Source organism: Bos taurus, chromosome 21 (assembly GCF_002263795.3).
Source record: "Bos taurus isolate L1 Dominette 01449 registration number 42190680 breed Hereford chromosome 21, ARS-UCD2.0, whole genome shotgun sequence".
In the NCBI taxonomy this organism is placed as follows: domain Eukaryota; kingdom Metazoa; phylum Chordata; class Mammalia; order Artiodactyla; family Bovidae; genus Bos; species Bos taurus.
Window position 1 is genome coordinate 33,669,160 of NC_037348.1, and position 27,942 is coordinate 33,697,101.

At 51.6% G+C, this 27,942-nt stretch overlaps 1 protein-coding gene across 10 annotated transcripts; it reads right to left on the minus strand.

Annotated features, from left to right (window-relative positions):
- Nucleotides 1-3,173: 3,173 nt before the first annotated feature.
- PPCDC (phosphopantothenoylcysteine decarboxylase) lies at nt 3,174-27,524 on the minus strand. Of its 10 annotated transcripts, none has more exons than XM_024981933.2 (7): nt 27,487-27,524; nt 25,435-25,591; nt 22,707-22,912; nt 8,944-9,039; nt 7,925-8,053; nt 4,169-4,337; nt 3,183-3,800 (listed from the first exon to the last, which is right to left on the minus strand). In XM_024981933.2, the coding sequence occupies exons 3-7, from the start codon at nt 22,887-22,889 to the stop codon at nt 3,685-3,687; spliced, it is 693 nt and encodes a 230-aa protein (XP_024837701.1). In that variant the 5' UTR covers nt 22,890-22,912; nt 25,435-25,591; nt 27,487-27,524; the 3' UTR covers nt 3,183-3,684.
- Nucleotides 27,525-27,942: the final 418 nt, after the last annotated feature.

Sequence of the window (27,942 nt, forward strand, 5' to 3'; positions counted from 1 at the left end):
CTGAAATGAGGGTTTTCAACTTACTAGGTTGGTGAAGGTGAGAAAATGGCACCCTCATACTTTGCTGGTAGGAGTGTAAATTGATATAACCTCTTTGGAGATCTTCCCAACCCAGGGATTGAACCCAGTCTCTTGTGTCTCCTGCATTGGCAGGCAGATTCCTTACCACTGTGCCATCTGGGAACCTTGCCTTTGGGCTACTGCTAGGTGGAATTGTTTTTCTGTAGTCAAATTTATCTGTCTTTGCTTTTATGGCTCCTAGGTTGGGTGACAAAGGAGCAAGACAGCCCCTCCTTCATCCCCCTCCAGCCCCCAATACACAGCTTTTAAAAATCCCGCCTGTACAAAAAGCTTAGAATGACTTCCCAGGTTTTGTAAGGAACAGGACAACTCCTGCCTTCCAGGAGATCCCAGTTTCAGGGAGACACAGACTGACTGCTGCAATTCCATGGTATAATAAATAAGATGGGGCACAATGGGAACCTGGGCTAGGACCGCCCTCTCCTGCCTGAGTTGGCCAGGCAAGGCTTTCCAAAGGCAGTGGCATCCAGGTAAATCTGGAGGTGTGCGGGAAGCAGCCAGGAGAAGAATGATCTTCCAGTAAAAGTGGAAAAGCATATGCAAAGGCAAGAAGCAACAAGCTCAGCCAAGGCTGTCCAGTCTGGCAAGAAGACAGGGAGACCCGCAGAGCTGGTGTGTGGTAGGGGCGGAGCTAGGAAGTAGACAGGGGCCAGATCACAGAAGGCCAAGAAGATACTGCCTGGAGGTCAGGGGGAGGTGGCAGGGAGACACATCAGCTGTGTGGAGGATGAGCTGGAGTTGGTCCAGAGCGGAGGCAGGGCCTCGGAGACTTCCGCCTCTTGCCCAGCAGCAGCCATGGCAGCCTAGAGAGACTCCAAACAGCGAGAATTTCAGACCAAATGTTCGATTCTGCCAAGCTTCCAGAATTCTATAAAAATCATCAGCGAACCTAGCACCTTCTCTGAGAAACATGCCTACCCAAGATGATGACAACTTCAAGAGCTTTTTCCTGGGGAAGGCGGTGGTTGTCAGTCCCACCTCAGCACCCCGCTGGCAGATGGGATAAATGCAGCCAGGGCCCTAACTGTCCTCTCCTCTGCTCCAGCGTGGCTCAGGGAACACGTGGGCTCTCCGGGCCCTGCCCATTTATCCAGATCCTCATTCCTTCAGAATGCAGGACTGCCATGATGGAGTGGTGGACTCCCAGCTGGCCCACGTCCTTGGGTCATCTCTTTCCTTCCAGTCAATATGACTCAGTCCTGCTCTGAGCAGTTCGACAGGCCTATGAACTTCTCTACTGTGACATTTTTAAACAGGCATCTTATAGCAGGTTTCCTGAGCAACTGTCCTCCTTAAAGTGCTCAGCACAGAGCCTTGCACACAGCAAGCATTCTGCAGCACTTTCTGCTAAAACTGGAAGTCTCAGGGGACGTCCTTCGTGGTCCAGGGCTTAAGACTCCGAGCTTCCAATGCAGGGTGCGTGGGTTCCATCCCTGGTTGGCGAACTAAGATTCCACATGCTGTATGCAGCATAGACAAAAAGATCTTTTTAAAAACTGGAAGCCTCGCCATTCGTTAGGAGGTTGCTGAGGGAAAGGAAGGGTGATGTGAATAGAACAAGTCAGAATCCACTTAAACAGAACTTTGGGGCTGCCTCTGGATTTCAGTCATCCAGGGCCTCTCCATGCCCGACCCCCAACCCAGCAAAAGAAGTTGGTTCTTTTCTTCAGTGCCCTAAGGCAATTTTATCCCAAAGGATCACTTGGTCAGGTGCTACAGAGACGAAGGCTCTAGGAAGCTGCTGGAGGCAGCCTTGGTTACCACCAGCAGGCCTCCTGTTGTTCAGTCGCTCAGCTGTGTATGACTCTTTGCGACCCCATGGACTGCAGCACATCAGGTTTCCCTGTCCGCCATCTCCCAGAGTCTGTCGGAGCTTGCTCAAACTCATGTCCATTGAGTCGGTGGTGCCACCCAACCATCTCATCCTCTGTCATCCCCTTCTCCTCCTGCCCGAAATCTTTCCCAGCATCAGGGTCTTTTCCAATGAATCGGCTCTTTGAATCATGTGGTCAAAGTATTGGAGCTTCAGCTTCAGTATCAGCCCTTTCAATGAATATTCACGGTTGATTTCCTTTAGGATTGACTGGTTTGATCTCCTCGCAGTCCAAGGGACTCTCAAGAGTCTTCTCCAACACCACATTTTGAAAGCATCAATTTTTTGGTGCTCAGCCTTCTTAATGGTCCACCCCGAGGCCCTTCCAAGGCATTTCTAACCTTCAGCGGTCTGAGGGCATGCAGCGGGGTACCCACTCACACCAGCCTGGAAGGCAAGAGGGCCAGAAGCCAGCCCCAACTTCAGCTCCAGTCAAACAAGCTCCTCCACACGCAGCCACCAGATAGCAGTCGGTCAAAGGCAGGGTAGCGGAGGACTCCTGGGGCAGAGCTTGTTATCTCTGGAGTATGCTGCTGCGGAGGCGGGCACAGACACCGAGGCCCCATCTCAGGCACAGCAAAGCTCATGAGGATGACACCAGGAAGCAGGGGGCCTGGGTTCCAGGGCAGGGTCCAACCCTGCTGGCTGTGTCCCTGTCACTTATATAAAGTGCACATCTGCTTACGGTCCACGATTTTGTTTTTCCCAAAATGACAGTCTGTTTCAGTAAACGTTAGAAAAGCTCACTGGTATGAATACATATCTAGTTTTAACTTCCCATTTTATTTGACATTTACTATGTGACAGGCAGTCAAAGTATTAGTCGCTTTAGTCACGTCCAACTCTTTGCAACCCCATGGACTGTAGCCCGCTAGGCTCCTCTGTCCAGAGGACTCTCCAGGCAAGAATACTAGAGTGGGTTGCCATGCCCCCCTCCAGGGTGAGAGGCAGTAGGGTGGGCATTTTATACACATTATCTAATTAAGTCCTCTCAACAATTCCATGAGGGTAGGATAATACAGATGAGGAAAGTGAGGGTCAGAAAGGCTGAGTCCCGAGCCAAGGTCCCGCTGCTGGCACGCAGCAGAGCTGGGATCAGAACGAGAGGCTGTCTGGCTTCAGAGTCCTTTGCCCCAAACCACCATATGATGGTCAATTACCAGCCTAGACCCTCCCCCAGCCTCTGACCTCTAAAACCACAGACAGGCTGCAAAGGAAGGACAGTCTCTCAGAAGGTCACTTTTCTTTATTCTCAGTCACCCCAATCTCACAGCATGGTCTGCAGGAAATCTCAAAGTCTGGCCAACTCACAGGCTTTCCTGTGCCCACTGAGGAGCTGAAGTTCCACAGGCCCGGGGTCTCCAGTCGATGCTGTGGTGTCAAGTCGCTCCTTCTAAAGGCAAGTCCTGGGCATGATGTTGGATCAAGGTTTCTCGGTCACTCCTATGTCCCCTTCCCAGAGCACAGGCACACTTCCGCAGCTTGTCCTCTGGCTTACTGTGCCCATCCTAGGAAAAGGTGGGGAGGAACTCGGGAAAGCAGGTGTCTCCCGGTTGGAAGAAGTTGGGACCTGGGCCTTTGGTCTACTTTGACCTGGGGCAGGTCATGGCCCTCGGGAGGCTCCAGAGCAGGCCCAGGCCAGACCACTACTCGGCGGAAGCAGAAGTCTTCACCACATTTTGGCAAAGTCCACTTTCTTCACCGACTTGGCCTGAAAACACCTCCTGAGTTCAGAGGGACGCGGGTGACAGAAATCCTGGGTTCAGCTCTGCTGGGAGCTGCCGCTGGGACAGGACTTCTTTCACTTTGCCCACAATGGTGCCCACCTCAGCCATGGCCCCCAGACCTAAGGAGCAGAGTTCTTCTGTGGCCCTGCAGACGGGCAGGGGACCATCCCCCACTCACCCCTTCCCAGGGCTCCCCGAGTGTGCCACCCAGAGCCCAGTGCCTGAGGCCAGGACCAGGCCTGAGCCAGATCCATTGAGTCCCATCAGAGACCCCCCCACCCCCAGGACAGGCCCCAGGAATGGTTACAGCAACCACCTTGAGCTGTTTGGGCTGCATGCCAGGGAGGATACTGGGCACATTACCTAACAACTCCAAGAGGGAGGAATTACCACTTCCATTTCCCAGGTGAGAGAGCTGAGCTGGAGGTCACAACGGGCTGGGATATGAGGCTGCAGGAATGAGCTGTGAGCCTGGCCAGACACCCACCTTGGTCTCCACAGACCAGCTTCTTGGCCACACAGGGGATCTCGATGTAGCCGAAGTCCTTGAGCTGGCCCACCTGCTGCTCGGTGATGGGGTGCTCCCACATGGCGGTGTTCATCGCCGGGCAGAACAGCAGGGGTTTGCTGCGGTCCCAGGCCCGGATGACACAGGTCTGTGAAGAAGGAGGGGCGTGCCTGCTGCTCTGCCTGCCACCCCTCCCCAGACTTCCCAACTGTCACCCACTGCTTCCAGGCCACAGCCAGCTGCAGGCCTGGGGTGACTGGGGGCCACTGTCTGCTGTTTCGTTACTTCGAGGATGTGTCTCTGGGTCCCTCTCACCTCCCCCTAGGCTCTGACACAGGGCCCGACATACAGGAGCTGCTCCACTAACGCTGGCCATGGCCCAGCCACCTCCAAGCATAACTCCAGTTCTGTACAGAAAGGGCTCCTGGTGCCCAAGTATCTGTCTTCCCTACAGCCAGCCATACCTCGCAGCAGCTCTTGCAAAGCTGAGGACCAGGATGCCCGGTAGGTGGGCCCGTCTGCCCCACACTAGCTCTACTTGAGGCCAATGAAAGCGTGGCCATGAGAACAGGTTCCACGGGACCAGACCCTCTCCCACGTGCTACCACATGAGCCCGCCCTGTGACCCTGTAAAGAAGCTGCTGTCCCATTTCACCAAGGGGAAGCTGCACTTCCAGGAGGTGAGCCACTACCCAGGGTGACACCCAGACAGTGATCTGGGGTGAAGCTTTGCACCGCGCCCATGCCGTCCTCCACTGCCCTGTGCGGTTTCACCACCTCCCGGTGTCAGGCCCCTCCAAGTCAATACCAGAGCAGCCATGAAAAGGACAGACCAGCTCAGAGTCTTCAGTGCTGTGAGCTTTGCAATCACGTGGACCTGGGTTCAAATCTTGCTGTGCTCTCTGCTGTGACTAGCCATGAGAACTTGAACAAGTCCTTTCATGACAGGAGTCTGAGGTTCCTCTCTGCAAAAGCCCTCTCCCTGGGTGGTCGTGCGGATGGAGGGTGAAAATGCTTATAAAGCTCTTTGCACAGGCCTGGCACAAATACAGGCTCCAGAAATAGTAGGTCCTGTTATTATTACAGACAGGCTCCCTGGGCCAGGGGCTGCCTCGGAGGGAAATAAACTCAGGGGCCCACAGCAGTGCACTCCCCTGGGCTCTGACTGCTCCAGGCACCTCTGCCTGGGCTGTGGGCCCCTCGGGGAGCCAGTGGTGGGCACACCCCTTCCCTGAAGGGGACGCTGTCTGGGAAAAGAGGGGGAGTCCAGAGAACAATGCCACGGATGGGCCAGGGAAAATGCCTGCCCTCCTCAGGGCCCCTGGCCTCTCCTGTGACAGGAAGGAAGTGGGTCAGCACAGCCTCAGGCCCTGGCTGCTCGCGTCATCTCAGACACAGCGCTTGTCTCCCCACCGAGTCCTCGCGGTGGGGCAACCCGGCTGTGAGTGGACAGTTTCAGTCCACACTTCCTCTTGGCCCCATGCCACCTGCTGCTTCTGCAGAAGCCATGAGCATACCTAGAGGAGTCCCCTGACTCCGTGCAAGGTGGGTGGTGGCAGGGCTGGAGTTTCTAAATGCCCTCAAAGCAAAGCATGCCCACCAGAGCAGAAACTCAGCCCCTCTGTGCCCCACACGTCTCCAGCTTTTCCCATCTCATTACAAAGCTCAGCGCTTCCCGGACAAACCACAGCTCCACCAAACCTTCTGGCAGCAGGAGGACTGAAAGGAGGCATCAGTTCCCACGGTCATTTCTGTTTGGCCAACGCTGTATGTAGCACCTCAGGCTCTGCCCCTGGGAATCTGCTTGGGCGGACAGAAGGCCTGGATCTGGGATAGGAGACCAGCTGCCAGCTAGACCGGTGACCCAGGGAAATTATCTCCTCTTTCTGGATCTGCTTGGTTATTTAGTACAAAGAAGGGCCAGAGCCTGAGTGGGCCACAGGACAGACAGAGATGCACGTCACCCAGGCCCAGGGCCCAGAGACTGGGAACGTAGGTTCATACTTAGCACACAGCGCCATGCACCCCAAGATCTAGACAGTGTGCACCCCAATATCAGGGAGAAGGTTTGAAGGAGGGGGGAAGCAGGGCAAGCTCCTTTGGGAGAATATAAGGAAACAACATCTTTCGAGAGAGTACAGAGCCACAGACCATGACGACAACAGTTTAAACTTGGTAGGATTTGCGGTTCTTTGAAATACTTGCACCTTCAAGTGAAACCTTTGAGGCAAAGGGCCTCAGGTCTGGTCTTGGGAACACATTCTACTGCTCAGCCAACTCAGTAGGAGGGAACTCCAAAGATTCCAGGGAGCGCTGGTAGCTCTAACGAAAAGAGGAAAGCAGAGCTTTCGGGAGTGAGCAAGGAGCTCTCAGAGAGTCAGCCCAGGCCGGGGCTTAGCTCCTAGAGATCAGCATGCCTTGTCACATCAGCTGGCTGCTGACCAGCCAGAGGAAAGCCTGGACATTTGGTGAGATGGTGCTGGTTACACGCAGTGCTGACGCACTTAGATGAAAGTGACCCGGAGCCTGACTCGTTCTGATGTCCTGTCAACCAGGCGCCAGCCCCACCGGGAGGCATTCTTGACAACGCAGCCCAAAGCCCGCCCTCCTCTGCACTCCCCACCCTTGCTCCTGCCACACGATCTGTGTGTTGCTCTTCCTCTGATCACCTGTGATCTAATTCAAATAATACTTAAATCACTAGCAGCTTCTTCGAGAAATACCTTAAGCACCCATCAACTAGCAAACAGAGAGACGAACCCCCTATCTAACCCCCAAAACCTCGACCCAGCTTCATTAGTGATTTCGTCATATTAAACTCTGAAAAAACCTTCTGCTGTTAGCTGAAGCAAAATTACTGATTACCTCATACATGCAATAAGCCTTTACTGAATGCCTACTGTATGCCCGATACTGTGCAACATGGTGGTTCCATTGTCAAAGGACTGACATAGCACATACCAGAGCACAGGCCAAAAACCCTCTCCTTCCAGACTGTCAGCTCCCTGTGTCCTGTGTGTCTGTCCACATAGGGCCTGGTCCCTGGCAGGTAAAAGAGCTGGATGAATGAGGGAAGGGGGGTAATACGAAAGAGGTGGGAAGGATAGGGCATACACCCAGATGCTCATGTAAACAAAGGCTCCTTAAGGACAGCAGCTCCCTGGAGGTCCTTCAGGCCGAAGATGACCCCCACTCTACAGCTGGACTTCTCTTCCTCTCCTCCACCTCGAGCCTCTTGCCTTGTCTCCTTTCTTCCCCTTTAATTTTCCACAATTTCAGGGAAACTACCTCTCAGCCTTGTGGTTAAAAGTACAGGAGAGATAAGTGTGCCTGGGAGATCCATGAGGAGGTAAACACTCTTATCTGTTTGCCCCCATAGATAGCCAGGTCCTAGTGGGAAGGCAGAGCTAAGGGGAACCGGCAACAGAGCTGGGCAGGGAGGCAAGCGGGAAAGCATGTGGAGGGCAGCCCATGGGCATGAGCACCCAGGGGCCTGAGGGGTGGACACCTCCGAGGGCACTTGCAAGTCAAGTCCACCCATCGGGACCCGGGCCATCTGGCCACCTGCCAGAGCATAGGGGCGGCCAGGTGGAAGGTGGTCCAGAGGACTGTGTTCTGAGCAAACCAGCCCACCATACAGGGATTCCCAGGTCAGAAGACTGTCCAGAAGAAGCCTGCAGCTAGCCCACGGTGAGCGTGGCCCTGGGAGGGAGGCAGGCCCGGCGAGCCACTCACAAGCAAGTTGTCACAGATGCCACTGGCCACCTTCCCCAGAGTGTTGGCATCGAGGGGCGCCACCAGCATGAGGTCCGCCCACCTCCGCAGGTCAATGTGGAGAACTGGGTCGGATCGGCGCTTCCACATCTGGCAAAGGAAGGAAGAGCGAGGGAAGTGGGGTCACTGGGCCGGCCACTCTCAGAGTGGAGGGAGGAGGGGCCGGAGCGTTTTGAGGGCTGACACAGGCCTGGGGCACTGAGTCAGGAACCCAAAGGAGACCACCTGAACGCCCCCCACCCCAGCTCACTGCCACCCCTTTTGCAGCTACGCTGGTGAACCCTGGCTGTGGCACCAACGGCCTGAGAGAAACCAGGCCTGAGGAAACAAACGCCCCTTGTCTCTCTGAGCTATTCCCTTTATGGTTTGGTTTTCAAGAGAACTGACATCTGGCAGGGAAGTCCTGGCCTGTCTGCTTGAGGCGGATGCTTGGGTTGTCCAAGCCAGTGGAAAGGCTCTGGGCGGTGAGAAATGGAGGGGGCGGGGTGGGGGAGACGGGCCAGCCAGAAATGTTCTAGGCTGAGAATGTTTAAAAATGCCTGGCAGGGCACCCCTGTGGGGCCCACACTTGACGTCTGGTGAATCGACCAGTGCCTGCCCCGGCGCGGGAGAGCAGCAGGGCAGCCCGGCAGCCGTGGGAAGTGAGGCGTTCCCGGCGGCCCCGACGCTGGGAGCCACGTGGATGAGGGTGGTGGGAACAGGGCTCCTCTGTGGTTTCATCAGCCCAGATAAGTACAAGGACACTCAACCCCGGGCACGGGGCCAACGCTGAGCTCTGCCTGGGGTGGGAGGAGACTGTGGGCCTCCTGCAGGCCAGAAGCTAGACAGATGTTTTCCTCATCGCCTCTGCCCAGAGGCCCTGACCGCGGGCTTGAGCCTAGCCTGTCTGCTCGGGCCGCCAGGACCATGGCTGCAGGGAGGACTGTCCTGTCCCATTGATATGGACACGAGGGAACTCAGCCCAGGGACCCAGCACTGACCTCCCATTCATCAGCGTCGCTGTACAGGGTGACAGGAACATCCCGGGGGCTGTAAAAATGTTTGGCTCTCTCAGTTGTGACCACGGCTACTTCCAGCTGTCACCAAGAAAAGTGTTGGGGCGGGGGGAGAAGGAAACAGAAACCGTTACCAGAGCCCCCAGCCTGGAGGCCACACAGGGCCAGGCCAGACCAGGTGAGAGCTTTGTTCATAGCCTGGCTGCGGAGAGGGCTTCTCCCCCAGAGGCAGTGAGCCCTGTGTTTGCAGTTACTTCTGCTGTCACCCAAAGGTCAAGCCTCACCAGGTGCAGTGGTTTCACTTCCCCATCGGAGGGGCTGCCGAGGAATGAGTCACACCACTGCCCAGAGTATATAATGCTGCAGGCTCCAGCCACTCGGGCAGGGACAGACCAGGGCAGGCAGGAGGGGGCCCCCAGGAGGCTCCCAGGTCCTGAGCTCTGGGCTACACCACAGGTCTGCCCTCTGCAGGCCAAGGCACGAGGGAGACGGGCCCTGCACGTGCTGTCTGCAGCCACAGCCCAGCGAGCAGGCAAGCAGAGTCCCTCCCAGGACTTCTAGGAACAGGCTTCATGGGCTCTTGCTGCAGACAGGCTCCAGGAAAACCAAACCCGAGTGCCCAACACTCATGGGGCAAGAGTGATGGTTACCCCCGAGTTATTCATTTAGTAGATGATTAATGATGCAAACAAGGGGGACGGCTAACAGAACAGAAATAGCGCATGATGGTGTGAATGACACCAGACCCACTTCCACGACTGGTAAACTGAGATGCTAGACTAACAGGCAGACAGAGGAAAGGGGCCCAGAAGAGGCGGCTAAGACGGGAGGGGTGTAGGAAATTACGTCTCTGGGGGACATTTATCCAGGAAGGAAAAAAGTCAAGGGGAACAAGGACAGAATTGACTAACCAGGGGGATCACTGGGGACAGTGTCTGGGCCAGAGGTGGTATACTGCCTTGATGTTGCTATTCAGTCGCTAACTCATCTCTGACTCTGCAATCCCATGAATTGCAGCACTCCAGGCTTCCCTGTCCTCCACCATCTCCTAGAGTTTGCTCGAGTTCATGTCTACTGAGTCAGTGATGCTACCCAACCATCTCATCCTCTGTCGTCCCCTTCTCCTCCTGCCCTCAATCTTTCCCAGCATCAGGTCTTTTCCAATGAGTCAGCTGTTCACATCAGGTGGCCAAAGCTTTAGCATCAGTCCTTCCAATGAATATTCATGGTTGATTTCCTTTAGGATTGACTGATTTGATTCCCTTGCAATCAAAGGGACTCTCAAGAGTCTTCTCCATGTGGGCTACATGGGGGTTATAAACATTTGTAAGCCAAAAAATATTAGGTTTGCCCAAAAGTTCATTCGAGTTCTGTAAAATGTTATGGGAGATTTCACATAGAAAATCCAATTTTCTGGTTTCTCTCAAAAACCCAAAAGCTCTGGCACTGCGGGGGCCACACTGTTGCTTGATTGGAGTTGGTGGTGCTGAGTGACGGCTGCCTTCTTGGATGGGGTGTGCCCGTGCCACCTCCACCTAGTCCCTGCCACTCCCTATCATCTTGCCAAGGCTCCCTCTCCTCATTTGTTTCCCACCTTTTGTGGGTTGTGGGACACCGCTCTGCACAGCATCTGAGAGTGAAGCTGGAAGCAGGGAGTAGACGTCTCAGAGGTAGACTGTGGAAGAGCTTCAGAAGGCCTGGGGCTCCCAGCCGTGCGGCAGAGCTCGCAGACTCGTCCATCATCCTGCTCCCTCCTTGGAACCTACCAGCCCCCAAACGTGCATAGAACCTCCTGCTCCTGCTGAGCAGGGGAGTACCTTCCAGGAGAGCCCTGAAGGAGCCTGGTCCAGTTCTGAGCAAGGTGGCAAAGGAAAAGGGCTGCTGTCCCCGCACAGAATCCAGCCCTGAAGATGTCACAGGACCAGCACAGGTGAAGAGAACGGAAAAAGGCAGGATGGTGCTGAGACTCTTAAGACCCAAGACAGCAATGAGGTAAGGCATGGGGCCAAATAAGTGAGAAGGAACCACAAGAAGAATATATAACTTCCAAACCAGCAGAAGAAAATTCAATACACAAAAAAGGAAAGGGAAAGGAAAAAAAAAAACACAAAAAAGCAGTGAGAATACATAAGTAGAAAGCATTAAATAAGAGGGAAGAAGTCCTAATAGAATAGCAATTATAGTGATTATATAATTGGCTAAACTCCCTGATCAAGATTCAGACTCTTATATTGGATGTTTTAAAATCCATCAATCACATTAAAATGTCTTAAAAGACACACTTAAAAAGATATATAAAGCTTAAATAAAATAAACTTGCAATTAGATAAAGTGGATTAAACTGTTTCCTCTCAAAAAGCCAACTGAAATAAAAGTAAAGAGATTCTTTTTTTAAGGTATGAACACCCAGAACAAAGAGAAGAGGACAAAAAGAAAAACCCAGCAGTTAAGATATGTTAACACATAATATATGGAAATGGAAGGAGGCATTAACAGATCAGATCAGATAGGACCAGATGCTCTTTTCTTTTTTAAATGAACATTCAGTGAACAAAAAAGAACTCTTGGAAATTAAAATTACAAATAGTCAAAGAAAAAATTCAATGTAAGTTTAGAAGAAATTTTTCAAAAAGTAGAACATAAGGAGATGGATAATAGTATTAAGAAAGAGAGAGAGAAAATCAGAAGACCAACTTAAGAGGTCCAAATAAGTAATTAAGATTAACTAACTCATTAACTAATAATGAGTTACTGAAGGGGAGATCAATAAAATAAGAGGGATGAAAATTCCAAACGAAATAAAATTAAATTTCCCCAAACTGAAGGACTCTGAGGCTGGAACATCTGTTCTGCCCACAGGGCTCTGAGAAGGTGGCACGCGGTTAGGCTCAAGGAACCTGGAGTCTCACTTCCCAGCCCCCACTGAGGGTCGGTCAGAGGAGCCTGAGCCCACACCAGCTTCTCTGGAAGCCACATCCTCCTGTACTGACGTACACAGGGTTTGCAATCAGCAAAGCCTCAGGAGTTCTTCTCCCCCATGCTGCTGCTAAACCACAAGCCCCAGACTCTACCTGCACTGCTCCTTTCCCAAAAGAAGTCCCTCACGTTTCCCCAGTGACTGCTCCCTTCCCAGAGCTGGCCCACTGTTTTCGCTCAGTCAGTGAGAAGCTCCTAAAAGCTCAACCCTGTCCCCCTGGCCTGTTCTCTGCCAGTACCACCATCAATAGTCCCAAGACACAAATCCAAATCACGAGAAGAACAGAGAGCAGAGGCCTTCCCCAAGGTCCATACGGGGTTTGGCGTGGGAAAGAATCAAGAATGAACCCTGGGCTCCCCTGGAGGTGCAGTGGCCAAGAATCGGCCTGCCAGCGCAGAGGACACGCGTTTGATCCCCGGTCCAGGAAGATTCCGCGTGCCTTGGAGCAACAAAGCCCCTGCACCACAACTACTGAGCTCACGTGGGGCAACCACCTAAGCCGGTTGACCTAAAGCTGTGCTCCCCCAGAGAAGCCAAGGCAATGAGGACTGCACCCTACAACGAGCCCCTGCTTACCTCAACTGGAGAAAGCTCACGTGCAGCAACCAAGACCCGAAACAGCCAAAAATAAGAATGAAATAAATTAAATTTAAAAAACAAAAAGAGAACGAACTTTTCCAAGTAGGACCTGTAGGTCACCAACCACAACCTCAGCACACCAGGACAAAACTTGCCAAGTTCAGGAGATGAATCATCCAAACTGGGTCAGGTCTCTTCTACCACCATTTTTTCTTTTTCAAGTTCAAAAGAAAACACTGGAAACAAGGTAGGACTCAAGAATCGTCCCCCCCCCAACCCCAGGTTACACCACTGGCCTCTGGGACCGGTGCTCTTTCATTGTTTTTTCCAAATATGTGCATCAGTCATTTCCGTCATCCTGAGTTTTCACTTCAAGCTTCAGGTCACTCTGGTGACTTCTGGACCGTATTCTTGCTTCATCTTTGATTACTATGTCCTCCTTTCCATTTAACTGCTTCCCTATCTCCTTCAACAGAGGGCTTCCCTGGTAGCTATGTCAGCTTCTGGTCACTGTCTTCTTTTCCTTAAGGGACTATTTTCATTTCTAAGAACTTCCTGACTATCCTGGACGGTCTGCCCCTTAAGATCACCCCGATTCTTTCTCTCTATTCTGAAATTTGAAAAGCTGCTTCCTGAAGAGCTAGTTGCCCTGCTCTCCCCTCTCTCCTAACTCTGCCCTGCTCTCCCCAGGCTCCCCAAACAGTCTGCCAGTTCTCAAAGTGAGGACTGTGCCTATGGCCAGCCTTAGAAACATCCCGTTTGGTGATGGCCCTGTCAGGGGCTCCCTCCTCCCTGTCAGCTCTACCCTCCACTTCCCTCTACATGCCCCTCACCGTCCCCCCGGGCTCCTGGGGGAGTTCCACCCAGGGGTCCAGGTAGGCCTCCCACCCTGGTCCACTGCTGCGCCTTGAGATTTTTCCTTTAAGCTCATCCCTAGTCTCTCTGGCTACCTTCCCAGGTTACACAGTCATTGTTAGGGAGCTTCTTGGGGTCAGTGTCTTTATATAGAGTTATGTGAAGAGTATGTGATGAGCCATCATTCCCAATGGCCCTCCCTTGACCCCTATAAAGCAGCCACCTCTCCTTGGCAGTGACCCTGGACCCAGTGTTGTCTGGCAGGCCCAGGCTAGTTTTTCTGGTTTTAGAGGGATGTCACTTGATATGATTCTTCGGTCCCATGGGCTTGTTCTTTCCTTTTCATTCACTCTGTAAAAAGGTTCTGGGAGCCAAGAGCTAGGCCCTAGGTTTCCATACACTTTTTTTTTTTTCTTCACAAAAAAGGCATGTCATGTTATCTTCCGAGATTCTAAATAACTTGGACTATTCATTCATTCACCCTGACCTTTCCCTCAGCAAATGCTAAGGAGCCTTGGCAGAGCAGAAACTCCTGAGGACAGAAACCCTCCGTGGCCTCCTCTTACACCCTTCTGGGTCCTGGGAGGAGCAGGGCTGGACATTAAAACGGTCTCTCACACACTTCAGAGTTCCTGAAAGGCAGCTCTGTACTTGGCCCCCTGGTGACAAACCTGCCAAGAGTTTCTGTCTTAATATTTTTAACCTGAGCCTCTGTGTGATGTGACCAAGGCGCGGCCAGGCCCTGTAGTATAAGCTGCCTACATTTTGCTTAGCATTTATGGAGATTCCTTCCGGAAACTAGTTGGAAAGTCTGGCGTTCTTTCTCTGTTGAAAACACATCAGCAGTCCCATCTGGGGCTCCTGGGGAGTCAGGGAGGGGAAATGGGAAACAGAATTTGGGGCGATTCCTCCACTTCTCCTGTTAGGCCCCTGGCCTGGCCCAGGCTCCTTCTGGAGCAGGTATCAAAGGAACCTGTGGAAAAGCATTTTCACAGCCACAAGATGAGATCAATCCCATGGCTTGAATGTCCACCTCCGCTCTCATCTCTGGCCTCTTCTCACTACAAGCATGAGCTAGAAGCACCCTTCCTCAAGTATAACAATCAAAAATGACATTGTCCAGGGTTCCCTGGGAGGCAAAACTGCCCCGATGGAGAACCACCACTCTACAGAAATCAGCTAACAAAACTCTCTGCAGTGAAGAAAACATGTCACATCTGTGCTGTCCAGTACGGCGGCCTCTAGCCACACATGGCTACTGAACACGTGAGGTGTGGCTGATGTGACAAGGGAACTGAACTTCTGGTTTTATTTCATTTTAATAATTTAAATTTGAATACAGCTAGTGGCTACTGTATTATATAGCACAGCTCTGGTATATACAAGTAGAGAAGAGCCCCAACTGGAACCCCTAGCTGAGTGGTTAGAAAAGAGCAGGGGTTCCTACAGGGCATGTGACTGTGGCTCCACAGGAGACTGACAAGGACTCTACAGAGGAAGCACCAGCCATGATCTGACCTGGCACAAGGTGAGGAGTCCAGAGCTCTGGTGGCTTGGTCCTCTGGCTGTCACACAGCAGAAGACCATGACACTGGGCCTCCCAGTGTTGACGCTGGCAGTGCCTGGGGCCTAGGGGCCAGCCAAGCAGCTGGCATGACCCTGAGCATGGGGGTGGCGGGTATACTGTAGACAAAAGGCTCTGGGTGCAGTCAGCACATGGGGCTGGGGGGAAGCTATGGAGGAGGAAGCCACATTAACAAATCCCCGAGGGAGTTCCAGTTGGCTGAGAGGGTGTTCCAGTGGCTCACAATGGTATCTCTCCACTTGACAGACATTTACTGAGCCCACTACACACATGGCAGCCAGAGCTGATAGGGGCTTAGGTGTCTGTCTAATGAGTGGGTGGTGATACATGACCCCTGACTACAAAGCAAGCCGGAGCAGGCAGTAGTTCACACCTGCCTGAGGGTTCTCGCCCTCACGGCTGTGGTTAGGTGCAGTAGAGAATGCCCATAAGCTGAGCTCCTCAAGGCCGCTTGCTGATGGTCGCCAAGAAACCTGGTCTTGAGCCCCAGTTCTGCCAGCCTACTGGCTGGGGGATCTCAGGCGAATGCTTTCTCTCTGGCCTTGTTTCCCTCCTGAGCCATGAGCCATCTGGACTATAGGGCCTCCAAGAGCCCCTCCAGCTCACTATACCATCCTAACCTCTTGTGACCCATGCCCTTTCCCACCAAGCTCTGCCATTCTCTCCTCTGCCTCTAAACTGGCCTCTGGGGGAGCTGCTATTCTCGGCACACGGCCCTTCCTGCCATTCAAGTAAGACCAGGCTGCCAGTCTCTCTGTGCACGCGTGCTAAGTCACTTCACTCATGTCGGACTCTTCGCAACGCTGTGGACTGCAGCCCGCCAGGTTCCTCTGTCCGTGGGATTCTCCAGGCAAGAATACTGGAGTGGGTTGCCATGCCTTCCTCCAGGAGATCTTCCCGACCCAGGAATCGAACCCATGTCTCTTAGGTCTCCTGCACAGGCAGGCAGGTTACCACTAATGCCACCTGGAAACCACTCAATCCCTCTGTGCACTTTCCTGACTAAAGAAATTGCTCAAGAATGAAGCTAGAGCAGCCAACTGCAGAGGCTCTCCCTCGGGACGCTGTTCTGGAGTATCAGAGAAGGACCCTGGTGCAGGAGCCCGGGGCTGGCTGCCTCTGTGGCCTGTAGAACTGACTCCCCGGGGGAGCAGGCCAGGGAAGGACGGGGCCAGCCAAGCCAGCGGAAGCCCAAATAAATGCCTCAGAGTGCTACAGCTGAACCAGTTTCCACAGCAGGACCACAAAGCAGGCAGGTGGTCCCTACCTGGAAAGAAAGGAAAACCTCAAACCAGGCCATGTTTCTTCTGCTCTCCTTTCCATGATGAGAAGTATTTAAAAAAAAAAAGGCATAAAATCACAAAAAACATTCCGTGATATCCCCAGCAAAAGCTCCACTGACTTTAAAAAATAAAATAAGTACACACAGAGGTTAGAAAATCAAAATAGAACAGAAGGACGTAAAATCCAAGTCTCCCGTCCTGCCCCCATCTCGCCACAAGGGTAACCACCTCCAGAGGGAAAATCGCAAGCAGTTAACCTAGACGTGTGAACACACAAAAGGAATATTATATGCCAGCAGTGGGCAACACTTTTCTATAAAGGGCCAGACACTATTTCAGGCTTTGTCACCGCCACTGTACTCTGTAGTAGCAAGACTGTAGCGTTTAGTTGTCGGTGTTGGTCTAAGTTGTGTCTGACTCTTTGTGACCCCATAGACTGTAGCACACCAGGCTCCTCTGTACTCCACTATCTCCCAGGGTTTGCTCAAATTCATGCTCATTCAATTGGTGATGCTATCTAACCATCTCATCCTCTGCTGCCCCCTTCTCCGTGGGCCTTCAGTCTTTCCCAGCATCAGGGTCTTTTGCAAATGAGTAGACTCTTTGCATCAGGTGGCCAAAGTATCAAAGCTTCTTCGGCTTTAGCATCAGTCCTCCTAATGAATATTCAGGACTGATTTCCTTTAGGATTGACTGGTTTGATCTCCTTGCAGTCCAAGGGACTCTCAAGAGTCTCCTCCAGCATCACAATTTGAAAGCATCAAGCCTTCATGGTCCAACTCTCAAATCCATACACGACTACTGGAAAATCCATAGCTCTGATTATATGGACGTTTGTCGGCAAAAATGATGTCTCTGCTTTTTAATATGCTGTCTAGGTTTGTCAGAGTGAACAAGCGTCTTAATTTCATGGCTGCAGTCACCATCTGCAGTGATACTGGAGCCCAAGAAAATAAAATCTGTCACTGCTTCCATTTTTTCCCCCTTCTATTTGCCATGAAGTGATGGCCATAGGCAATACTTAAATGAATGGGTATGGATGTGTCCCAATAAAATGTTACAGACACTGAAATCAAATTTTATATAATTTTACGTGTCACAAAATATTTTTCTTTTGATTTTTTTCAACCATTTAAAAAGGTAAATAGTTTATATTTGTATGGTTTACAGGCCATACAAAAACAGACCACAAGACTGCGGCCAGCGGGCCACACTTTGCTAACCTCAGCACCTTGCTCGTTTCACCTGTATCCTGAGGACTGCCCCACAGCAGCACATGAGATCCACCCAGGCTCCTGAACGGCTGCCCTGGATTCCATCAAGAGGTTGAACCATAACTGGCTCACAGTTCTACTGCTGGATATTTGGTTTTTTTCCGTTTTGTTTTATAATTATAAACGGTGCTAAAATGAACATGCTTGTACATTTAGTGAGCTTCCGTAACCCTACAGGGTTCAATCCTATGGGTGAATCAAGGCCTGTGACCATTTCTGGTTTCTCCAGATATTGCCCAAACAGTCCTCCAGAAAACCAGAAAAGATTTCATTCTGCACATATGCAGGCCCTCTTCCCTCAATTCTTAACAGACCTGAACTTCCTGACAGGCATTCTAGAAACTTAAGGTTCTCTAAGCCGAAGCTCTGCCAACTTCCTGGGTGGGAGATTTCCTCCACTTTCAAAAATGCTCTTCTGGCTTTCAGCCCTGCTGACACCTGCTCAGCAAAAGCAGACAGAGGTGTCTGTCTTCTCCATAGTGAGGAGGGTGCCAACCAAAGGGCACAAACTGACTGAGCTGACTGCTCAATTACAGGACAATTACAGAATGCTAAACAGCCACAGCCCCTACATCCCAGGACCTTCTCTTAGGCTGCCTTTGGGTCCTAGGCCTTTCTGCCCTCACGTCTAGAATCTCCTAGCCCTGACGCCAGAAGAGACGTTAAAAATGAATCAGTTGATTATCCAGCCCCCACTTTACTGCAAGGATAAGAAAACTGAGGTCATAAAAAAGATCTGACCTGCCCAGTCAGCGTGAGAAATCCTCTGTGCACAGCAGCCTCTCTCGAGGGAGGGCTGGCCACCCCCCACATCTAGCTCCTCCCACCTCTCAGACAGGCTCCAAGGCTTCTCTGCAGGTGGCCACTCTGGATGCCGGCTGGTGTGTGAGGCATCAGTCCAAATTCCTTCCTACCCCTCACTCCCTCAGCCTCCCCGGTCTGGCTCCAGGTCAGCGGTCCTCCTGGGAAGTCTGAACATACTGCTGAATCAGCAGTTGTGAGCCAGGTCTGTAGAATCACCCAGCTCCTTGCCGCCCACAGCCCAGCTGCTTTTGCGAGCTGTTTGCTGGTCAAAATCTAGGGATCCCCAGGGAGCTCAGGAAAGCATGTGAACGCATGACTTAGGCAAAGAGTTGAGGAGGACTGGCCCAAGGCACAAAGACTACTCCTGGGGGTGACTCAGAAAAGGGGCACTGGGGAGATCAGTACCATCAGGGAGTAGGGGGCAGGGTAGGGGGGAGGGAGGGCCAACACAAGGCAAGCAGGGATCCCCCGTGGGTTACCCACTGGGCCACTCTAGATGTCTACCCACAGGAAGGGAGGGCCATGGGCCCCCCCCACATCAGCAGATAGACGATGGCTCCACGGCGCCTCCCACGTGGGCTGTCTCAGCAACCCCAACACCCCACACAAGTGGCTGCCCTAAAGGACACGACGACGAGGGAAGAGGACAGGGTGAAGGACAGGAAACAAACACCGTTAAGTGCTTCCGTGTGCCAGGAGCTGTGCCTAGGCGTTGGCGCAAGACGCCAAGTTCCTTCAGCTCTACCCCCCTCCCCCAGCCTTGACGGCAGCCCGAGGGGATGGGTGACAGTCCTCATCTTTATTTTAAAATGACAAAGGCAGGCCCCCAGAGGCTAACTCCGGGAGTCCTCCCTGCTAGATCACTGCCCTTCTGGAGTTGTTCAGCTTCAACTCCAGCTGGAGAGGGGGCGCCAAGTCCTGTTCCAGACGTGGCCTGCGGGCAACAGAGGCTAGACTAAAAGGCCAGGGGTGGCTGGAAAGCCTCCCTGCTCCAGGCAACCCTCTCCTCACACCCGGATAAATGCTGGCCGAGTGGGATGGCAGGAAGCCATAGAGCTGCCATTTCCCTCTGCTCTGAGGCTGCCCATCTGTTTCCTGGGATAGGACTCCCTGCCCCCACCCAGCCCCAGGCCGGAAATTCACTTGCTCTGGGGCTATGGGAAAAGGGAACTGCATGGCTCCCTCCCTCCCCAGAGGGCAGCGGCAGAGGCTGCCTCCCACCCTCAAGGTTCTTGCTGGCCAGCTCCTACTGAGGGTTCTGGGCACACAAGGAGGGGGCAGGCCAAAGTGGTTCCTGCCCCACCAGCACCACTGCCCAGCCTCAGAGCAGCCACAACACCCTCCCCTCTTCTGGCCTGACTGGCATCTCTGGCTGCCTGGAGGGTGAGGTAAGGGGGTGACTTTCTGGGTATAAGCTTGTGGAAAGTTTAAAAAAAAAAAAAAAAGTTTCCCGCCCCTGCCTGTGAGTCACGACATGGTCATCTGCAAGTGAGCACTGCCCCCTGCTGGACGCTTCGGGTACAGCCACCTGTGTCACCCTGACTTAGGTGCTGAGCAGACATAAGCAAGGAAAAAGCACACCCTGCGCCCTAGCAGTTTCAGTTCAGTTCAGTTCAGTCGTTCAGTTGTGTCCGACTCTTTGCTACCCCATGAATTGCAGCATGCCAGGCCTCCCTGTCCATCACCATCTCCCGGAGTTCACTCAGACTCACATTCATCGAGTCAGTGATGCCATCCAGCCCTCTCATCCTCTGTCGTCCCCTTTTCCTCCTGCCCCCAATCCCTCCCAGCATCAGAGTCTTTTCCAAAGAGTCAACTCTTCGCATGAGGTGGCCAAAGTACTGGAGTTTCAGCTTTAGCATCATTCCTTCCAAAGAAACCCCAGGGCTGATCTCCTTGCAGTCCAAGGGACTCTCAAGAGTCTTCTCCACCACCACAGTTCAAAAGCATCAATTCTTTAGCGTTCAGCTTCCTTCACAGTCCAACTCTCATATCCATACATGACCACTGGAAAAACTATAGCCTTGACTAGATGGACCTTTGTTGGCAAAGTAATGTTTCTGCTTTTCAATATGCTATCTAGGTTGGTCATAACTTTCCTTCCAAGGAGTAAGTGTCTTTTAATTTCATGGCTGCAATCACCATCTGCAGTGATTTTGGAGCCCCCAAAAATAAAGTCTGACACTGTTTCCCCATATATTTCCCATGAAGTGATGGGACCAGATGCCATGATCTTCGTTTTCTGAATGTTGAGCTTTAAGCCAACTTTTTCATTCTCCTCTTTCACTTTCATCAAGAGGCTTTTTAGTTCCTCTTCACTTTCTGTCATAAGGGTGGTGTCATCTGCATATCTGAGGTTATTGATATTTCTCCCAGCAATCTTGATTCCAGCTTGTGCTTCCTCCAGCCCAGCGTTTCTCATGATGCACTCTGCATAGAAGTTACAAGCAGGGTGACAATACACAGCCTTGACGTACTCCTTTTCCTATTTGGAACCAGTCTGTTGTTCCATGTCCAGTTCTAACTGTTGCTTCCTGACCTGCATACAGATTTCTCAAGAGGCAGGTCAGGTGGTCTGGTATTCCCATCTCTTTCAGAATTTTCCAGTTTATTGTGATCCACATAGTCAAAGGCTTTGGCATAGTCAATAAAGCAGAAATAGATGTTTTTCTGGAACTCTCTTGCTTTTTCGATGATCCAGCGGATGTTGGCAATTTGATCTCTGGTTCCTCTGCCTTTTCGAAAACCAGCTTGAACATCTGGAAGTTCATGGTTCATGTATTGCTGAAGCCTGGCTTGGAGAATTTTGAGCATTACCTTACTAGCGTGTGAGATGAGTGCAATTGTGTGGTAGTTTGAGTATTCTTTGGCATTGCCTTTCTTTGGGATTGAAATGAAAACTGACCTTTTCCAGTCCTGTGGCCACTGCTGAGTTTTCCAAATTTGCTGGCATATTGAGTGCAGCACTTTCACAGCATCATCTTCCAGGATTTGAAATAGTTCAACTGAAATTCCATCACCTCCACTAGCTTTGTTCAATACCCCACAAAACTAGCATCACAAATGGTGTCAAAGGTCATGTGTGGTTCCCCAGCTTGGTCAAGATTCTCTTCTTAACCAAACATTAGTCAGCCTCTTTTGAGCCACTTTGCAACTAGGCCTGTCCCCAGGCTTCATCCTCCTGAGCACGATTCCTGCTGCTACACTGGTTTACTAGCCAGAATCTCACACCCTCGCTATGTGATCAGTCTGGATATCTCAGCAGGCTTCTCGTTCCCCAACACTCCCTAGATGATGTCTGATCACCTGGGCTGCCTTCAGAGAGAATCAGCCAGGACAGTATGCTAAAATCTCCCTTAGCCTGATGTTTCTTCTTAATTTTACAGACATACACACACACCACTCTTGGCTACTAAGCTTCACTTTTCCTTGCTGTATTCATAATTAAACCCAATTCTATACTGAGGTCTAGTTTCCCTTATCACAATAGTTTTCCTGAATAAAATCCCACTTCTGGTCTTTCTTTAATACATCAAGTGAACAAAACCACATGGGCTGAGGCAGGCTAGGAAGGCTTTTATGTGAAGTGCTTGTGAAGAAACTGAAAGGGCAAGGGAGAGTAGGGAGGGCAGCACAGCCTGGAAGGGGCTGGCCCAAAGGAAAGGCCACCAGGGGCTACTAGAAGGAGACAGACCAACAAAGGGCCTAGGATATATTAAGATGTGGGGTTATCACCTGTTGGCTTTCACATTTTTTAAAGCCTTCAACTTTTCCCACAAAAGAATCTGCCCTGGAACCCCATACGTAAAACTGATTAATGATGAGGTGACCTGACCAAAGGCAAGGGGCTAAGCCCACTACCTCTGGCACGCTGTGGTGGTCTCTGGGCATCTCTGGGCACCTGAAGGAGCAAAGTTTGAAACCAGAGCTGCAGGCAACAGGGAGTCGCTAAGGTTCCCATGCATTTGGACTGACAGGACAGCCACGGTGTCCAACAAGGAAGGAGGACAGAGCAGAAACGTCCAGGATGGAGTGAAAGCAGAGGCAGGGAGCCCATGGCCACCAGGGGGCGCTGAGAACTTGCCACACTTCTCCAGCCAGCCCTTTTCCACACCAGGACCTCAGGGAACCGAAGGTCAGTGTTTGGGAAGCCAAATCCTCCATTCACCAGTGCTCCTTTCCCAGTCTCCACTCACTCTGTGTCTATCTAATCTAGTTTCTGGTTATACTGTTCCACTCATCCCTGTCTGCTGCGTCCCCTGCATATCAATGCACACAGAGGACTTCCACAAACACCATGATTAAGGAAAACCCTGTGTACTGCACAAAAATGGGCTGGCCCCAGCACACCAGCTCTCTAATGTCAGAGGCTGTCTAGTAAGGATACTCACATCAGGAATGTCCAAAAGCTTAGACACCAGAAGAGGCAACTTCAGGGCTGCAACACTCCCAGTGACTCCCACAAGAACACGGAACTGTCTTCTCAAGGGTGCAGCAGCTGAACTTGTGGCCCTTGGTTCCATCTGGGGTCCAGTGGCTTCGAGTCCTGGGAGCCTGCCAGAATTGGGCTCCATAAAGCTCTGTCAGGATTTAGGATCTAAAAGCAGAACAGGGCACCTGCTTCATTCATACATTCAACCAAAATGTATTGAGCACCCTGTGTTAGATGCCAGGCCAGATGCTGGGGTTCCCCAGGGGTCAATAATCCCAGATTCTTGGAGCAGTTTGATGAGGTCAGACACCCCTACCCCACATCAGTCACACTGTAATATGGTCAGTGCCAAGTAGTCAGAAACCTAAAAAAAAAAGTAACATTCAGGTTGAGTCCTGCAGTACGAGGAAGTTTTTCAGAGAAGAAAATAACTTCACAAGAAGAGCAATCTTGCAAAAGTAAAGAGGCCTGAAGGAGGGTGGCAGGTCTGGGGAACAGAGAGTAGCTTAGCAGTGAGGACAAAGTGTGATGAGGGGGCACTGGGGTGGGCAGGAGGTCAGGCTGCAAAATCAGGTCAAGGACTAAGTGTCAAGGGCAGTGAGGGCCGGGGTGGGGTTTCATTTTAGAAAGACGGTGCCAGTGCTGGTAAGGAGTCTGGAGGGCACCTTGGTGGTGAAGAGACTAGAGGGGGTAGACGAAGAAGGAGCCACTGCCGTGGGCTGGGCTAACTGAAGACTGGCAGGGCAGGTTCCAGGGGTGCCTATGGGGTGGACCCTTAGGCAACAAAGGGGTTTGGGTGCTCCAGGGAGGGATTTGCCTCTCTGTCCCTTTCCCTGTGGATTAGGCACCACCCTACAATTCCATGGCCAAGAAGAGACAAGCATAAAAAGGATAAAGGCCACCCCATGAGACTAGCTGCTTGGTCTCTTCCTCTGGTCCCCAGATGTTGTTAGAAGTGATTGTTTATGATAATATGGCTGATGGATGCATCGAATCCTACACTCTGGCAGGCTGCACCAGCAAAACATACTCATTCCATCAGCAACAGTCATCAAGGGTGATCACACCAGGCAAAAGAATTGTGGAAGACACAGTTGCTGCCTTCAGGGAATCTGTGCATGGACAGAAGACAGAAGTCACACCTGAAATCATTTGAGATGGGTCCTTCTCTGGGATGGACCTTTTCAGTGATCACTGATTCCATTTGGACATCAGTTTCCTTGCCTTTCCGTCCCCACTTTCCCACGGCTACCACCACCAGCAAGCTCCCTGAATGTCTGACCTGGTTTAAACACCAACCACTAGGCAGGTATCAGGCCTGTGGTAGGTCCTGAACATCTGCTGAATGGATCATCACCTGTACCCTCTGAAGCAGAGCTGGGCAGAGAACAGAAGCCTGGCCTGTGAATCAGGAGCCCTGGGCCCTGTCCTTGTGCTCTTGACCTGCTGTGTAACCTTGGCTCAGGGTCATTCCCTCCCTGCACATCTCTTCGTTGAATAATGCAAAGACAGGACCAGGCGATCTCTGAAGCTCCTCCCATCAGCAACCTTCTGAGTCAATGCATGAAAGACAAGAGGTAAGCAACTCTCTGTACAAGGGTATCCTGGGACATGTACTCAAAAAGGGTAGAATCAACAAGGGGAAGGGACCCCAAGGCAGACCCTGAGGAAGAAGTCCAATGAGTCACTCAATGGCTACTTATCTGACTGCAACCCATAAGGGCTCCCTCTTTACTCTACAGGTCCCTTGGCTCCTTAGGGCCCCCTTGCCCATTTTTTACCTTTAAGACTCAGACACATACCCATATGAGTTGAGGACCATGTTTGGGTTGATTATACCACTCTTATCTGGAAGGGTCTCCCAGGGGCCCAGACCCTTCTCAACAGAGGTTAAGCACAGGCTAGTTTCCTAGAACAAGACATCCCCCCAAAGTTCCATTTGCCAGCAATCTCAATCTCTGCTCTACATCAGGGCCTCAGCCAGGGCCATGCTTGCCCACAGCAGAACTGAGTCTACTCTAAGGCCCGGAGAACCGTGTTGGCAGCTGCCAAGACTAGAGGGCCTATCAGCCAACTTCTTCCCAGAACTAATCTGTGTGCTGATCAGCATCCAGGAGGAGGCACATTCTCAACTCTTCAGAAACACCCACCTGCCAAATCCCAAACCTTGACCCTTGACCCTATCACACAACTAGGGCTAGGAAAAGAGAGATTCCTGCCAAATCAGAAACTGAATTTAAAATCTCCTGGTGGCTCAACAGTAAAGAATCTGCCTGCAATGCAGAAGACTGCCTGCAAAGCAAGGGATGCAGGATCGATCCCTGGGTCAGGAAGGCCACCTGGAGAAGGAAAATGGACAAAATTTCATGGACAGAGGAGCTTGGCAGGCTACAGTCCATGGGACTGCAAGAGTCGGACATGACTTAGCGACTAAACCACCACCACATCAAACTGATATCATTCCTAAGGAACAGGTTACTGAAAGCAATCAGTTAAATCTGGGGCAGGAATTCATGTTGGTGACTTCAACTGCTTCCCCACAGCAGGTGGTACAGCCCAAGATTTCCTATTAATACTTAGCCTGCTAAGCAATCTTTGTTAAGGACCAAACCCTAAATATCTTTCTAGAAAAGAAGGGGGAGGGGCAATATGTACTTGAGGATTAGAGAGTAGATAATTTAACCAACCTCTGAAAGCAAGGTCAAATCAGGTCAAACTGCCAGTCCTGTGGAGGGCAACAGTTGGCAGGAGTTCTTTATGTTTACTCTCAAAGGTTGCTGTAGACAGCACCTCATCTTCCTGAGCTCTGCTGGACTCACAGGAACTCTTGAGCAGCAGAAAGAGCTGGTAAGCAGAAAGGCCAAAGGGCTGAAAGCTGTGATTACTGAGCCTCGAGCTCCCAGGGTGCCAGCCATGCAGGTAGCAACATGCATGCAGCCACAGCCAGAAAAATGACAAGCTTCTCTGTCCTTTGAGAAAGACAAGGCCAGACAGAGTAAAGAGCCTCAACTTGTGGCCGCCTTGTGATGTGTAAGTCTCCTTTTCTGATGAGTTTAATTAGGGCAGAGTTAAGTAAAAGTTTCCAGAATGCCTGCCAATCACAATATGGGCAAGTGTGGAGCCAGGGCAGAACCAGGGCTTTAAAAAATCCAGACTGTGGTTTCAGGCCAGCCCAGACACAAACAGGAGCTGGGGTCCAGAAAAAAGAACCGAATTTGGGTGAGTGGGCAGGGAACTCAGGACTCTCTGGCCTGACGTCAAAGTTCCTCACCCCTGGCCCCAAGATTACGCTCTTCCCTTATCTCCCACCAGTCAGTACAACTCTGCCCAAGTAACACCTGCAGCTCCCACTAGTGGCACTCCTCCCCCAACCCCAGGCATTAAAAGCCGTGGCACAGCCGCTGGAGCACTTTAAATCCTTCCTTCAAGGAAAGGCAAGGAGCTCTTCAGGGAGAACTCAAGGTCTTGACATTCTGCTAAGACTGCTCTTCTCTCAAACCACAAGCAGGCAGGCTTGAATCTGCAGCTCCTGGCATCCTTCCTCAAGGCCACAAGTTGGGGACACATTACATTCAGGCTTCCCAGGTGGTCCTAGTGGTAAAGAACCCACCTGCCAATGCAGGAGATGTGACAGATGCAAGTCCAATCCCTGGATGGGGAAGATCCCCTAGAGGAGGGCATGGCAACCCACTCCAGTACTCTTGCCTGGAGAATCCCATGGACAGAGAAGCCTGGTCCATAGGGCTGCACAGAGTCCAACAGGACTGAAGCGGCTTAGCACTCACACATTAATATTACATTCACACGTGGGGCTACTAACAAGGGAGTGACTGGGAACTGCTACCTCTCAGCCACCAGGAGAGATGAGGACAACTTCTGCTCCAAGGTACCCATCACTTCCCCAACTTGGGAATCTCTCCTGCCTATTACCTGGCACTGGCCTCCAATACTTCAAACTGCAGCACTTAAGTTTTTCTCTGACAAAATTTGGCCTCACTCTCACTTTTTAATGTCATTCAGCACTTTTAGGTGGAGCCAGGGGATAACTGCAATATCCCAGGGCTTTCCTTTTTCTATTGTATCAACTTGTAAAATGGTTTGTACTTGGGGCCATCCCCTTTCCTTTTGGAAAATAGGCTCGAGGTTTTTGTTTGTTTCTTTCTTTAAGGCAAGAGGTAAATGTGGGTAACCGATAGGGCTACCTTTTAAACTAGATTAAAGGGCCACCTTTTAAACTAGATTAAAGGGCCCTAGGCAACTGCAGAAGAGCATAAAGCAGGGATGGGAGAGCACACACAGAAATGCACCACTTCATAGTATACCTACGGCTGATTCATGCTGCTGTTTGGCAGAAACCAACACAATATCGTAAAGAAATTATCCTTCAATTAAAAATAAATTAATTAAAAAAAATAAATGCCCCACTTCAGGATGGAGCTGGGAACAGGTCCATAGCGCTCCGGACCCATAGACTCCACAGCCCTTACACACACACACACACACACACAGAACTGGAGCTCAGCAGCGGACACACACATACACACACACTGCTACAGACCCGCAGCGGCGAACAAAGATTCTTGGGCACCAATAGGAAAGGGAGGACACGCATGGACACACGCACCCACATACACGGAAACTGAGGTCACACAAAGAGGTCAAAGTCGCCAACGAAGCTTCCCCAGCCTCCTGCTTGCCCCACCACTGGAAGGCAGCCCTGGTTCCCCCAGCCTCCTCACCCGCGCCAGGCGCGTCTCGGAGCAGCCCCAAATATCGCGGTATCCCGGTCGCCCCTCCCGCTGATTCTGACTGGTACGCAACTTTACGGCTGTCGGAGGCCGCCTCCGCGACCGCGTAGCCTTCTGGGAGTTGTAGTCAACTTCTCAGCCTTCCAGGAACTGTAGTGCACTCGGGGAATCCCGCGGAGAACACCGGTTCCCAAGTTGTTGGTATTTCCTGTTTTCATCTGGGCCTGCCAGTTGTCTGACCTCTTCATCCCCCCAGCCCCACCCACACTGCTTATCACTGCAGTACTTAATACTTTTACTGAGCCTATCTTCTATGTTTTTTAATTTTTTTAATTAAATATTTTTTTTGGCTGTGCCAGGTCTTAGATGCTGCGTGCGGAATCTTTTAGTTGCAGCGTGGGGGATCTTTAACTGCAGCATGTGAACTCAGCTCTTCCTCAGGAAACT

Excerpts from the sequence above, each read along its gene's own strand:
- PPCDC (XM_005221990.5), bottom strand. The coding sequence starts at position 22,889 with ATGGAGCCCAATTCTGGCAGGCTCCCAGGACTCGAAGCCACTGGACCC. Across the intron at positions 9,040-22,706 it reads AGCTTTTGGACATTCCTGAT|CTGGAAGTAGCCGTGGTCAC; the intron begins GTGAGTATCCTT and ends TCTTGGTGACAG. Across the intron at positions 3,801-4,168 it reads GCTGGTCTGTGGAGACCAAG|GTCTGGGGGCCATGGCTGAG; the intron begins GTGGGTGTCTGG and ends TCTGCTCCTTAG.